The sequence below is a fragment of the Berghia stephanieae genome, chromosome 3, assembly GCF_034508935.2.
Source record: "Berghia stephanieae isolate SIO BIC M18660-M18661 chromosome 3, UCSD_Bste_1.3, whole genome shotgun sequence".
NCBI lineage: Eukaryota > Metazoa > Mollusca > Gastropoda > Nudibranchia > Aeolidiidae > Berghia > Berghia stephanieae.
Window position 1 is genome coordinate 15,873,239 of NC_088362.1, and position 12,730 is coordinate 15,885,968.

Below are 12,730 nucleotides of genomic sequence, written 5' to 3' on the forward strand. Positions count from 1 at the left end.
ACTATTCTTAGCATCATACGCCGCGGCACAACCTTGATTTTCACAACGTGAATGAAAAGAGAAAATCGCGACCTCGAAATTTTCTCGCGATCCGCTAGGCAAAATTATCTAAAACCGGGTCTCGTTCGCGATTGATTATGAAACTCTTTTTAATCGCAAAAGTATGTTTTAAGATGCATTACAAAGATCAGAAGTTGATCTTTAAAATAAAACAAATTGTATTTTGTTTCGAGCATTAGAAGTTGAGATATTGTGAGGTAAAGTGGAGAGTTTTTCACGATCAACGCCATCGATAACAACTTTCCACCGATTCACGGCGCTCGCCTGTGGTACCTAAAAAGAGTTGCAACAGCTAACAATAAAATATGAAAAAGAAAAATTGTCTCCTCATTCTACCAATCTTTTCGTATGGTTATTATGGGACGCACTTATTTTCACGTGGGTTGTGAAGTTGCACGATCATGGAGGTTGTAGGACGGTTAATTAATGCGGAAAAGAATTAGTCTAATTATTAGAGGATCGGGTAGATCGTCATTTGTAAATTAACCAGAAAAAGTTGCTACTGTCGTTCAAGTTGTTTAAAGCCGTTGCCGGGTTCGAGTTTAGCAGCAAATAAAATTTGATATTGCGGTTGGTCAATATTGAACCATGTATTGTCGTCTTCACTTTGTTCGTTTTAATCTTGTATATCTCTATCAAGAAACTAAAGCAAGACACAGATCAGTGTCCTCATGACAGTGGTATAAGTCGGTGGATTTGTTACTTCTTTTTTTTTTTGTTTTGTTTTTTTTTTTTGTTTATACCTCCATCCATTTATAACTAAAAAGGTAGCTCATAGAGAGATTATAACATAAGCAGACCACTGGACTGCCAGGTTGACATTTTATAGAGCTATTTGGAATTTCGTAATTGTTCTAATACAACTTGACAGTTTCAATTTAATGATTTATATTTCTTTTATTAATCGTGTTTTTATTTTGTGTAGTTTTTGCTTTGTTTATCTGATATTATATTTTTTTAATGAACGATTGTTATAGGCAAGATGATATCTTTAACACAAACCAATTTTGTTTATTTAGTTATTTATCTCTATTTATTTATTTATTTAGATTTGAGCATGACTTGTTTGGTATTTTTTGCAAAAGCTGCCTGGCATTCTAGTTTGGATATTGTTTACATTACCTTGAGACTTGAGCCTACCTGTGGACAATGTGATTGACCATTGACCACTGCCTGACTCCAATGGTCGTTGAACATTCACTCTTCATCACCGATTTTGTATTGAATGTTTTAAGGGGTATGTCACGTAAATTGAATTTTGAGAGATATAAAGAGGTGGTCGATGTAACGAGAAAAATTAAAGATCTAACAAGACGACAAGTTTGTATGAAAAGTGCCAGACTCATGTTTGTTTGTTTTGTTTTTAAGGGTTTTACGGCGCTTGCAACACATTAAGGTCATATCAGCGCCAGTAAAAAGGAAGAAAATGGGATAGTAAAAAGTTCTAGAATTACGATTAAAGCACAAAAGAAAAGGTAAGACAAAGGGGAATTGGTTCAAATAGGGAACAGTAACAGATGTAGATTCCAAGGGCACACCGTCAAAGTACTTAGTTTGAGATACCTAAAAGTCTCATCCAGACACAAGCACAGGTCCCAACTAAGAGGAATACACTCAAATGTTTACCAATCATATAATATAATATGTAAACTAAACATAATACAATGCATAACAGAGAGATGATTTACAAGGAAAAAAATATCATCTCCCAAAACTACAACTATACATTCGACTGTTTCCCTCCCAGCCAGGGTCAGGACAAAACCAAATAATCTCATTCCAAGACAACGACAGGAAACAATTGGAAAACGGGTATGGGGGGATAGAAGACACAGCATGTACCTACCTGCCCACTATGGGAGGTCAGGATCCCCACCCAGTGTGCCAGACTCAGACAAAGCAAGAAAGAAATATAAAGGAAAAAATAACCATCCCCCAAAAAAAAACAAATCAGTCTACCTTGCGGCAGTCCAGTCTACTTGAGTTTGGCTTAACTCATAAGGAATATGGATACCTGGATACCTCTGTATAGAGCTTTTAGACTTGGTGTAGTCTCATTCGCTCCTCCTCATCTATTAATGATTGGACCAATTTTTATAATTGAACTTGTTTCCTAGGATTAGGATGTTGCTTATCTCCAACTCTGCTTTGAATTTATTCAAATTTTTTGCTGATACTGTGGTTTCTTGCAGTTTATTCCAGTTATTTACAATTCTAGATGAAAAAAAGTTCCTTCTTTCATTTGTTTTAAAACAAAATATTGTTTGAACAAAATATTTTGGCGTTTTGAGAATAGTTAGTCGCATGTTTTACGATTTTAAATTTAAAAAGTGTACTTTAAATTGTTAGAGGAAGATTTATCAATTGTTTTTTACATTTATAATTCAAAATTTTCTATCTCCCAGATATTACAAGTGCAAGATCTCACAACATTCCAGAGAACATCAGATAAATATTTGATTGCACAATAACATTAAAATTGTAATGACCATTAGATGAAACATCCTGTTCCATGTTATATTACACGCCGTATGTTTAAACCAGTTGTTTATTCCTGGTTAATATAGATGGTAATAGTAAAAGGACAACAATCAAAATGCAGATACTTGGTCAGCGAGTGTTTCTTCCGCTTCGATGTAGATCAAAACTGAACTCATATTACATTATCCGTATCTTCTGTTCTTTGTTGATTACCATTTCTATCTTCCTCGTCGTCCTCATGGTCCATGCACCAATGAGGAACAGAATCTTGCAACAAGTCACGCCACATACCTGGCTGAACATTCCGTCCCATCAACTTTTACATATGCATATGAATTCAGTAATGATGAATGTTGGAGAGTGTCCCACTGTGTGTCACAATATATATACTCCTCCAAGACCAAGAAGAGAGGCTGAATATGTTGGAGCCAAATTTTATACGAATAAAAATTTGGGTAAGTTTTACTTATAATCTACTATTTCTGAGTCTGTAGAGTTCTAAACAAAAGTAGCCCTTCAGAGCCAATAGGCCCATGGAGCTGGAGTTTATCCCGGTTTCCTGGGTGGGGTTCCTGACCTCCCATAGTGGGCAAAGAGGCACTTACTGTGTCTTCTATCCCCCTATGCCTGTTTTCCAACCTGCTTTCTGTCTTTGTCTTGAAATGAGATTACTTGGATACCCTAGCTTGGAGGGAAACAGTCAAATGTTTATTGAGTTTTGGGGGATGATATTTTTTGTCTTGTAAATCATCTCTCTCTTAAGTACAGTATTTGTTTTACATATATATAAATGTGTCGCAAGCGCGTAAAACTAAAACCTTTAAAAACAATAAAAACATAATCTGGTTTCTATAGCGTGAAATGGACAATAGCAATTGCTTGCTATCCTTTGGATAGGACACTAGTCTATCATGATCCCATTACCAACTGAGCCCTTTATGAGTCCTTAGTTACTTACAGTTTATACTTGATGATTCCTGATATGCTTGACATTATTGTGATTTACTGGCAGATCTCTTAGCAATTATCTAAAGCTAGAGTTCACATTGGAAAATTTGGATCCACCAATTTAAAAAAGAACACTCAGTCTAATGCTCCATGATTCGTTTGATGAAGATTTTAAAATGTAGTCAACTATATATCTTTTAAAAAAGATAAAAAGTTTTATCTGTCTTACGTACCCAGAGATTACTGACAAAGCTTATCTCTTAGAAGAATTTTTGATGCCTCCTTCTTTTTAAAACAAAAAAATAATAATTTGGAAGTACTTTTCCTGAACAAAAATATTTGTAAACAGAAAATATCAAACAAAATATCTTTTATGGATTTGCAAGAGAAAGAGCCTGTGCCGAAACTAGATCCCATTGGCGTGTTGATTTTTAACATGAACAACGATGTTGAATTCTTCATTATCTTCAAATCTGGTTCCATTTCATGGCAGTGTTTCATCAGATGTTATTGTGTCGGGGACGGTGGTTTTCCTCGGATCTGCGAGTTTCGAGTCAGAGGAGGAATTTCCTCCTTTTTAAAAATGACGTTTATCCCAATCATTGTACTGTCAGTGAGAAACTTGATGTGTGGTGACCTTTTGAATGAAGTTGCATTTCTGTTCAAAAATTATCTCCAGAATTTAGCTAAGATATCAATGATAAATAGTTTATCGTCTTAATTGCTCTTGAAATGGGAGGTTAGTACAATGAAAATGGGGCTAAAAGGCAATAATTGCTCTGGTAATGGAGGTTAGTACAGTGAAAATGGGACTAAAAGGCAATCGTTCAAAATTTTCCTCCTTTTTAAAAACTTTTTGTCACCATCAGCACTGTTGTAAGGTTAAAGCCATTACATAACTTAAATTGAATTAAGTTAACAACTCCAAGTGTGATTGGAGAAAGTAAAATAGGTATTTGTCTTTTTTAATACAATCAGCTAGGAAATAATATATATGGGTGTCGTGTGATGTAACAGACAGTAAATTCATTTTATAGTAATATATTTTATATTTCTCATGTCATCCTGCTTTAATCCCTCTTAAAATATAATTCAATCCTCAAGATGGAATTTGATGTTTATTTCAGAAAAGATTGCCTATCATTCAGATAGAGGTCAATTCTTACCTCTTCTTACAAAGGAGGAGAAAATTGATGCCTTGTACACACTAGAAGTCATGGCTCATGCCCTTAGAGAAGCAGGCCTTCAATTTTTCCTCGTTGATGGTACTTTGCTCGGTCTAGTGAGGTAAAAGCTTTGGATTTTTTTTCCTTACAACACAACTATAAAACTTTATTTGAGTGATTCATGCTACAGTGATTTTAATAATACACGGATGTTTTGGGTGGGTTTTTGTTTTTGTTTGGATTTACACACATACATATACATATAGTCAAATCTGTGCCATAAAGACAACATCCGATCTGAGATAAAAGTCTTTACACAGATGATCAATTCTTTGGCCTTATTAAAAAATAAAGGAATCACAATCATGTTGCAACACATCATCAGAAAATTAATTGCAGGCTCTCGTCTGCTGTTGGTCTATTAAAAACCTTTACTTTTTAAATTCTGTTGACCTTTTTATCTTGTAATTTGTTTTGTTTTGTTTGATTTGATTTTTTTTGTTTTTGTTTTTTTTTAAACAGTTTTTACTTTGTTTTGTTTGATTTGATTTTTTTTGTTTTTGTTTTTTTTTTTAAACAGTTTTTACTTTGTTTTGGGGATTTTTTTTGGGGGGGATTTTTCTTTGTTTTTAACATTATATTATTTTTGCTCACATTTGATTTGAAAAAAAAAACCTTCTTTGACACTTTGAAACCCTGCCAAAAAAAACAAAAAAAAACAATGTGAACCCTGAAATGGTAGGGTTCAATTTTGTTCTTTCCTCAGCATACTTTTTTTTATGATTAAAGAGTAAGCAGTAAGCTGATAACCAAACTTGTTATTCAAAAGAAGGAATAAATAAATCGAACAAACCTAACTTGTTATTCAAAAGAAGGAATAAATAAATCGAACAAAATATGCAATTGAATGAAGTTGCATTTCTGTCCAAAAATTAACAAGCTATTTACTATGTATTAAATACTCCGTGTTTTCTTTTTTGCAGTGTTTCACATCAATAACTAAATGAAAGCTAGTTCCACAATACTTGCTTTCTTTAACTTAACTATTTCGAAATCCTTTTTATTCTTTTTTTTTTTTTTCTTCTTTCAACTTTACTAATTTTCATTTTAATTTTGTTTTCTTTTTATTACATTTAAAAATAATTTTTCATACGAATAGAAACCATGCAATGATTCCATGGGATGATTACATTGACGTAGCATTAAATGGCAGCCAATGGAGAGTGATAAGGGACACATTGTGTTGTGTTAAAGGATTCACATTGAGGATGAAAAATAACATGCACTGGAGATTCTTTATGGAGGATGCAATGATTGTACCCAGAACCCCTGATGTGAGTTTGCGATTTTAAAATGATTTTCTCTACTGCTTTTGATAAAACAAATGAGGTACCAAGTATACCTATCCTGATCATTTATAAATCAGTCAAGCCAGTTTTTATTTGCTATTGTGTATTAACCCCCTCCTTACCACCCATAGAAAAATCGTCACATTTGTTATGATGCAGCCAACATTTTTCTCATTCTTTTTTCTTTTGTACACATCATAATATTTGAACAAAAATATTTGCTTTAAAGTATATTAACACTGTGTTGAAGAGCTTGCATAACAGAGAAAAGTATGTGTATCAAGAGCAGCATTTGTGTTTGAGTGAAATAAACATATTTTGTATAGGTTGGGTGTGAAGTTTTGGGGAAAGTCCGGAAAATGGCCAGTAAGGAAAGGGTTAAGATCAAGGATGAGGAGTAACCCATTTTGAATGTAAGCTCGCTTCTTTTAATAATGGATTGATCGTGAATTGATATGACGAGTCGAGTTAGTTATTATTGACTCAAGAATACATGTCAATGAATCATAGATGTGAGCTCATTCTGAAATATTATCTATTACAGTTGACATTTTTGTTATACAAGGCATTTTCAGTTTAATTAGGAACAAACAAAAGGAAAACAAACATGCAGGAAGACACCTTAATTTCATTGTATGACATGAGCATTATTATTAAAACATAGCATTTATACAGCGCAATAGCCACTAAACGTGCTCAAAGTGCTTTACAAGATATCTCTGACCAACAGCCACACGTAACATTTTGAACAAGACATGACGCCTGCTAGGTGATAATACAATAATTTTTTTCCGACAGAGACAATGCTGTTAACGGCCAGGTACTCATTTTACACATGAGTACAGTGAGAGAATGTGATTAAAGTGCCTTTTCCAAGGAATCAACTATGTGCTGAGCGAGGCTCGAACCCTTCTGATCCGAAAGCGAGTGTCATATCACAAGACCACATTATTATTACAGTCAAAGCCTCTTAAATGGAACAGCACCATTTGGAAGAAAGTGCTCCGATTAAGTAGCATTCATTACATGGCTTCATACTATATTACTATTAATATTTTGACCAGTAGTATTATGGATACTGCAACAAAAGAGATACAGACCTAAAACAGCAATCCATTTTTCATAATTCAACATTGCCTGTATGTGGCTATAATGACAGTCTATGTAAAGAGAATAAGTGACTATATCTAATCACTACAGACATGGTTTTGTCCTGGCCCTTGCTGGAGTCCTTATTGAGAAGGAAATAGTCAAGTTTTAAGTACAGTGTTGTCTTGGAATTTACGTGTTCCATAGTTGAAACATTCCCCTTTGTCTGACTTTTTCTTGTGTGCTTTTAATTGTTATTCTGAAATCTTATCACTACCCCCCTTTTCCTCCGTTTTACTGGCACTGAAATGTCTTAAATGTTTCACAAGCGTCATAAAATCCTTAAAAACAAAAACAAACTACATATTTATACAGAACTGTCCTTACACTCAAAGACATCTAAAATAAATGGAGGACAGATAAACCCCATTTCACAATGGTTTACGATACACTACATAATTTTCATCAATGTGGCATGACTCGTCAGAAGCAAACAAGCAATTGTTGCATGGCCATCTAATCCCTCATTAATTATTCATTATTCCCCGTGTAGGTTAAGTATAGTATTAAGCCTAAAAAAAGACTGGCACATCATGATCATCATCACTACTCTAATATGATATTACTGTCATATTTTTCCTTTGTTATAGTTACATAATCTATCCCGTTAAGTTATTGGTATGAAATGGTGGATCATTTTAACTTACATTTTCCAGCAAATCTGGAAAGTACTCTTATCTTACTTGAAAGAAAACTGTTCTCTAATAATTTTTTTAGTTTTCTCACATATTAAGTCTTAATACTTTTTTTCATTCCAGATCCGGTTCCCATTTGTGGACATGTTCCTTTATACAGAGGATAAAGACTGGGTTTGGTCAATGACAAAGTATAATATTCAAAACTTGGCTTTTCTTAAAACTGACCTCTTTCCATTAACCTCAACATTGTTTGAAGGGCGCGAGTACCCTATACCAAGGTTCCCTAATAAAGTAATCCGTCAACAGTTTGGTGATCTGGACAATTGTATTTCTGCGGGAATGTTCCATAAGTATAATCACGCCTTACTTCCAAAAGAAAAGAGTAGAATTTCTTGCTCTCAATTAAAAGATATGTACGATTTTTATGATGGTTTGGATGGGTTTTCCTGAAAGTATTATTTGAGTGATTAGGATGAAAGTGAGATGGGTTTTTGTTTTCTTTTTCTATAATAGACTGTATATTTTTTTTTAAGTTTTGAGAGACAGCCGTGCTGGCAAGTAGGTATAATTTGACATTCACCCGAACTCACTGTGTGGTGCTGCCCTCACCTGATGTCCTGGTTATTCCAGTCTTCCTTGGAATCAACCCTAAGACAATAACAGGAATTTTATTTTTTAATTTATTTTTTTTTCAAATAATTATTTCATTATCTGAACTTCAAGCCTAAATTACCTGGTTCAAAAAACCATGATGTCTTTTCAAGTAAAATGTAATTTTATGTTAATGAAGGTCAGAGTCAGTTTCTGCTTCAAAATTATACAAGTTTTGTTTCAATCATTCCTTTATTTTTTTATGTATAACGATTATTATTTTTCCTAACTTGGCAAAACTATTAAACAAATATACATTTTTTTTATCAATAAAAATGCCCTTATTCACTATGATATGGTCAATGAATGTATTGACAAGATTGTAACAAAATGTTGTTAAATTCAAGAATAGGATTTATTTTTTACATTGGCTCAAGACATCTCAAATGGGATTTCGTAATCTCCTGTCATGAAGTTTCAAGATGTTTTTTGGGATGTTTTTTTTTAAAGATGTAAAGTGCCAAGAGCCTCATATGAGGAATAATCAATGTATAATTATTTTTAAAGAGTCGTGATTTGTTTGTTGTCTCCTTGGACAGCTGTTGTGGTCCACCATCAAATAGATATTAAAGCAGATCTTTTACTCCACAATTGCCTGCCAGAAATGCCTTAACCATTAAACCAGGGTCCCAGTCGTCGCATTTTTTCTTCTATTTACTTTTATTTGTTCTTGTCTTGGAATTTGGCTTTGCTTGAGTTCTATCTTAATACTCTACTTGAAAGTCTGATCAGTCATCTGTATGTCATGTGCGAATGTGGTGAATGCTGGTCATTACTGCTTTATGTAGCGACATAATGTGATTCTAGGGATTTAAGTTATACCCAATAAGAGCTCTATTATTATTATTATTATTATTATTATTATTATATTATTATTATTATTATTATTATTATTATTATTATTATTATTATTATATTATTATTATTATTATTATTATTATTATTATTATTTTTATGATTATTATTATTATTATTATTATTATTATTTTTATGATTATTATTATTATTATTATTGTTGATGTTGTTGTTGTTATTATTTATTATTATTATTATTATTTTATTATTATTATTATCATTACTATTTTTATTATTATTATTAATTCTAATACTATTGTCATAAAGATCTTGACATGCACAGTCTCAAATAATTGGTATGTATAATGTTGTTAGATTTATTAACAATTACATCAAAAAGTTCCATGCTTAAACTGCAAAAACGAGCATGACCATCAAATTATTTTACAATCTTTATACTTTGTCTTTATTATGAACCTTGACTTTTTAAATATTTTTTTTTATGTCTCTCACCATCTCTTACAAAAAAAACCCCGCTACCTCCTCTTTTTTATACATGCGATATTCTTCGATCATAGATTATCTGTCAATATTAAAACCACGGTTTTGTGTTTTGATTTGCTCATTTTATAACAAAAAACAATTTGTTCACAATGACTTGTCACAATCTCTAAATTAAAAGTTCCAAAATAAGAGCATTTCATATATCTATGGCCTGTAATTTATAAGTGTTTTATTATATCTTGCATGTAGCATCTCCATGTTTGGAGGTTGAACACAGAGAAGTGCCCTTTGTGATCTTAAAGTGATATTGATGTGTAATCTGATACTTGCATATATGTATCAAGTTTTTTACTGGATTTTTATATTTAGAGAAATTAATGAAATATATATTTTTGTCACGTTCAATGTTGGATCAGTTTCCTAGTTGAAGAGATACTATGTGTAAAGATTAGGTTTGATTTTGCTCCAACCTAATCTCGATCTAATAGGGTGTCCTGGTAGCTTAGTTTGTAGAGCACTCACTTCACAAGGGATCGGCATTGATTCCAGGTGCAGTTAAGAACTTTTCTTACCCCTAGTCCACCCTGCAGTGATTGTGTTTGGGGTCCATTAGATCTGGCAGAGAGTACTTAGCAATAGCCAAGCATCCTCTCCAAAAGATAGCAATAAATTCCTACTGTCCATTTAATACTATAGAAACCTGAATAAACCCATGGCCGCATTGGCCTTATGGCTCTTAGGATCTATTTTGATCTTGATTTAATCAAGAAAGCAATAACAATAGTTCGACTCAGGCCTCGTGGAGGCCCAAGAAGAATCAATCGGGCTGCTTTTCTGATGGAAATTGTTTGATCCACAAGAAGATTTAGATAGTATAATTTTAAAGGAATTCGGTACTGTTGTTTTAGAGTTAAAATAATGATTGATGTTGGGGAAGAAATTTCTTATTAGAGCCAGAGAGTATTTTAGTCGGGAGTTCCTGTAACAGATGCTTGTTATCCTTTGATAGGATACCTGCCAACCCTTCCACTTTTGGCAGAATCATTTCTATTTTCACTTTTCCTTTCCTTCAAAAATGATGATAATGGTAATATGAAAAAAAAAGGGGGGGGGGGGTGGTATTTAAAAGGTGATTTTCTTTTTTCTTAATGACTGCCAAAAGGGAGCTATGTGGGAAAATTGTTTGCACTCCTTTCCCCCTTCCCCATTCCATTCCCTAACACATCTGATATGTAGTTTTGTCAGCTCAACCAGAATACTGTCTTATTGTGTTTGGTGGCAAAGTTGGTGATAATTTTGATACAGAACTATCCATTGATTAGAAATGCCTATTTTTTTTTGTCTAAAATTCCTATTTACTGACGTTCTGATTCCACTTTTAGAATGTTAATGATTGACAGGTTTGGATAGGGTGCCTGTTTATCTCATAGTCCTGCAAGTCAATTCTGACAGGCTTAGCTAACCTGCTGCTGGTTGGACATAGGGGTTAATTTTTAATCTGACGACACCCAGAACTTATGTGTGTTTAGTGAGTGCTCTACCAACTGAGCTATAGGGACCCTTATGAATTTCTATAGCAAGAGGGAAATCTTATAATGTCGAGTGACAAAATATATTTTTATCATTTGATCATTCTGATTTTAATTGTGCCTTTATTTTTATATGTATTTTAAAGTGAATGCTCATGAACCGGTAAGTGCTACATTTTTAATACACTTCATTGACGCACAATTAATCAGATTGTTGCAACATGAAATTTAATTTTAAAGCTCAGTTGTTTCAATTTTCAATTCCATTTAAGCAGTATGTGCTCCTGTTTACCCAATGGTATTATAATGGGGGAAAATCTTATTGCACAAAAAATTTTTTTTCCAACCAAGATAAGAGTATTTAGATGTCTGAATACTCAGATACTTCCAATTGTGCTTGGGGCAACGTCTATTTTTCTTTTGAAAATGCCTCCAAAAGGTACTGCAAGAAACCAGGTTATGTTAACGCCAAAGCCGAAAACACGATGGAGTTGGCCAACCACGAGATACAGAATCCTTCCTTGCATGTCAAGCCAGAATTCAAATATCAAAATTGTAACCTTCCACTGCAAGCTTTTTGGAGAGTACAACAGAAAAGGAAAAAGGATTCATTTACCCATAGTAATGTTGTTGCTTTAAGGTTTACGTATTTGGAAAGTAGTAGTTTCTCCCTCTCTGTATTATTGTTACAAAAGTTGCTTTGTCTAGTTATGCCTTTGCCCTAAAACAAATTCTTCATTGTTCTTTCTCCATGACCAGGGCTTTCAATTTTCCGCCAATTCACGGAAATACATGTTTTCAGAAATTTTTAGTGGAGATTGCTCCTGAAGAATATTTGCGCTTTGATGGTGTTGGTTTTTGTCTGGTTAGTGGTGCGGATGGTTCTGTTGGTCTGTGTGAAAAACATGATTTTATCATATTATGGAGTACTACGTCCAGATTATTCCTTCATGGGGTCTAGAGGGTGTGAATTACTGCACCGCATGGAATTTGCTCAAAAGTAAGCTCACATGCAATATGAAGAAGAAATGATTGACGATTTTCCTATCGTGAGAATTTGGAAGCTGGAAATTTTCTGGGCCAGATGACTCATCTTGCGATTCCTGCAAGGTGAATTATATTGGTCCATGGAGCATTTAGAGAAATAAAGTTCAAATTTATTTTCACGAGCATTCAGAGAAATAGAGCCAGCCTTTAAATTATCTATGATATATCTCAAACTTGTTCGAATTTTTCCATGACCTGTAAAATATCCTTTAAGTAAGTGTTCTTTATTTAGTAATCATGTTACATTAACTTTATTAATGTATTAATGATTATTATTACCATTTTTATTGTTTTTATTAAAAAGTTGTGATTTTAGTTGGTCGAATTAAACTTACTGATGATATTGTATCCAACGCATTTTATCAAATGACTTTTTGGTGCGGTGGGGGTTTCATTCTAGTGCCAAATATATC

At 33.3% G+C, this 12,730-nt stretch overlaps 1 protein-coding gene across 2 annotated transcripts; it reads left to right on the top strand.

Moving 5' to 3' along the window:
* Positions 1 to 754: 754 nt before the first annotated feature.
* On the top strand, positions 755 to 9,271 carry LOC144967217 (uncharacterized). Of its 2 annotated transcripts, none has more exons than XM_078904167.1 (5): positions 755 to 1,306; positions 2,466 to 2,996; positions 4,617 to 4,776; positions 5,815 to 5,989; positions 7,912 to 9,271. In XM_078904167.1, exons 2-5 carry the CDS (start codon positions 2,657 to 2,659, stop codon positions 8,239 to 8,241), a joined length of 1,005 nt encoding a protein of 334 aa, XP_078760293.1. In that variant the 5' UTR covers positions 755 to 1,306; positions 2,466 to 2,656; the 3' UTR covers positions 8,242 to 9,271. The 2 variants fall into 2 exon arrangements, with proteins under 2 accessions (XP_078760293.1, XP_078760292.1); XM_078904166.1 differs by having other exon boundaries at positions 755 to 1,297.
* The last annotated feature ends 3,459 nt before the right edge of the window (positions 9,272 to 12,730 follow it).